The sequence below is a fragment of the Rhinopithecus bieti genome, unplaced genomic scaffold, assembly GCF_001698545.2.
Source record: "Rhinopithecus bieti isolate Rb0 unplaced genomic scaffold, ASM169854v2 scaffold_70145, whole genome shotgun sequence".
Classification (NCBI taxonomy): domain Eukaryota; kingdom Metazoa; phylum Chordata; class Mammalia; order Primates; family Cercopithecidae; genus Rhinopithecus; species Rhinopithecus bieti.
Genome location: NW_016825998.1, coordinates 110,476 through 113,078, shown reverse-complemented (window position 1 = coordinate 113,078; position 2,603 = coordinate 110,476). Strand labels below are relative to the sequence as shown.

At 51.7% G+C, this 2,603-nt stretch overlaps 1 protein-coding gene across 1 annotated transcript in view; it reads left to right on the top strand.

Annotated features, from left to right (window-relative positions):
- Nucleotides 1-215: 215 nt before the first annotated feature.
- LOC108522812 (dynamin-2-like) overlaps nucleotides 216-2,603 on the top strand; it is a gene marked incomplete at its 5' end in the record, with an annotated part of 21,942 nt that continues 19,554 nt past the window's right edge. The window contains one exon of the mRNA XM_017863245.1: nucleotides 216-317. Within this exon, the coding sequence (XP_017718734.1) occupies nucleotides 216-317 (102 nt within the window). The remainder of the gene's footprint in view (nucleotides 318-2,603) is intronic.

The window sequence follows — 2,603 nt, the reverse complement described above, 5'->3', positions numbered from 1 at the left end:
GTGGGGCACAGCCTGCCAGAGGGAAAGGGTTTTGGTCACCATGACCTTCCATGCAGACCCTCCTGAGCTCTTCAGGCCTCAGGACCCTCCAAGACCAGAGCATTCCCCAGGGCCCAGCTGAGGTTGGTGCCTTTGCTGAGGTCACCCAAATTGCAAGACAGAGTTGCTCCACCACATGTGGTCATACTTCCTGCCCCTCAATCCGGACACGTGAGTAATTTCTGTCCCTTTCCCCCCTCACAGGGACTTCCTTCCCCGTGGTTCAGGCATCGTCACCCGGCGGCCTCTCATTCTGCAGCTCATCTTCTCAAAAACAGGTAAGGTGGGGTGGCCTGAAGTTCAGCAGGAAGTAGATGTGGATGAGTGGTGGCCAGGAGGAACTAGGGGCGGAGGGTGGAACTTGGGTCCTGGCCTGTCATTGGACATTGAATTCACATGTTCCACATGTGTGAGGAAGTTGAAAAACGGCTCAGTGAACACTTACACACCCACACTGCAAGCCCTCAGCTGTGACCAGAATGCCATGCCAGGTGCCATGTGTGCTTTCTTTCTTTCTTTTTTTTTTTTTTTTTAAAGACAGAGTCTTACTCTGTCGCCCAGGCTGGAGTACAGTGATGCGATCTTGGCTCACTGCAACCTCCGCCTCCTGGGTTCCAGCGATTCTCCCGCCTCAGCCTCCCAAGTAGCTGGGATTACAGGTGTCTGCCACGACGACTGGCTAATTTTTTTGTATTTTTAGTAGAGACAGTTTCACCCTGTTGGCCAGGCTGGTCTTGAACTCCTGACCTCAAGTGATCCTCCCACCTCGGCCTCCCAAAGTGCTGGCATTACAGGCGTGAGCCACCGCACCGGCCCCATGTGTGCTTTCCGTATGTCATAGATAAACCGATTTTGCTGAACCCTTTCAAAGTCAGTAGCAGACATGGTGACACATCCGTCCTTCACGCCCCAGTGCACCTCCCCGTGCAATGAAGACACCTGTCTACACAGTCCCAGAATCATGCCCCAGAGAAGGAGTCATTCCTGCATGTCATCCACGTCCCAGTCCCTACTCAGCATGTCACCAGTTGTCCCCCAGATATCTGGCTGGTGTTATAGCTGCTCTGCTCAATCCCATCCTATACTCTTTTGTTATCTCTTCTTCTCTTTTCACTAAAGCAGCCTCCCCATAAACACTCTTTTTGTTTTGTTTTGTTTTAAAGAGACAGCGTCTCACTCTGTTCCCCAGGCTGTGCAGTGGTGTAGTCATAGCTCACTGCAGCCTCGACTCCTGGGCCCAAGCAATCCTCCCGCCTCAGCCTCTTGGGTAGCTAGGACTACAGGTGCACACACCACTATACCCAGCTGATTTTTTTTTTTTTGTAGAGATGAGCGTCTCAGTATGTTACCCAGGCAGGTCTTGAACTCCTGGCCTCAAGCAATCGTCCTGCCTGAGCCTCCCACAGTGCTGGGATTATAGGCATGAACCATCGTGCCAGCCCTCCACCACTGCTTTTTATTTTTTATTTCATGTATTTATTTATTCATTTATTTTGAGACGAAGTCTCGCTCTGTCACCAGGCTGGAATGCAGTGGCGTGATCTCGGCTCACTGCAACCTCTGCCTCCTGTGTTCAAGCGATTCTCCTGCCTCAGCCTCCTGAGTAGCTGGGACTACAGGTGCATGCCACCATGTCCGGCTAATTTTTGTATTTTTAGTAAAGATGGGGTTTCACCATGTTGGTCATGCTGGTCTCGATCTCTTGACCTCGTGATCCGCCCGCCTGGGCCTCCCAAAGTGTTGGGATTATAGGCGTGAGCCACCGCGCCCGGCCACCATTGCTTTTTAATCAGACTGACTTTTAGGGAGACCACCGCGCCCGGCCACCATTGCTTTTTAATCAGACTGACTTTTAGGGAGACCCAGCCTGTTGAATATAGTATGACCTATGTGTGGATTTTTTCCTGTTCTTTCCCTCCCTGGTCTCAGTGTATTTCTATTCTTCCTACCTGAGGCTGACATGAGGTGGGTGTATATCCCAGCTGGAATCCCCCTCCGGCCTCCTTGAGAAGGATCTTGGGCCAGAGTGTTGGGCGTTCAACACTCAAGTTTGTGTTAATGTCTCCTTGCGGCCCTTTTAAACACTCTCACACTGGGAAGGCAGCTGACACACACACACCCATTCTACAGAAGGAGAAACTGAGGTTTAACCAGGTTGCCTGCCTTTCCAGCGGGCCCCAGATCTGGGACCTGCATCCAGGCACATCTGACCTCAATGCTGGCTCTCAGCTTGGCCTCCCAAGTCTCCTCACTTTCATCCTCTGGCCCCGCCCAACCTGGCGAGAAGGCGTAGCTCCAGTGAGAGACAGCAGCCGATTGGCCCGCCACCTCCTCTTTATGAGCTCTGCCATTTTGTACACCACTGATGGGCCAATGGGCTGCCACCTCTGGGTTCAGGCGTCCAATCAGCTGTGCCAGGAATGGGCAACCCCAGAGTCTTGAAAGTCACCGTGGAGGTCAGTCTTGGTAGTTTTCTGTTTCCCATTGAGCAGGATGGGGGTCAGATGTGCAAACTGCATTTTTATGTTATGTTATGTTACGTTATGTTATGTTATGTTATGTTA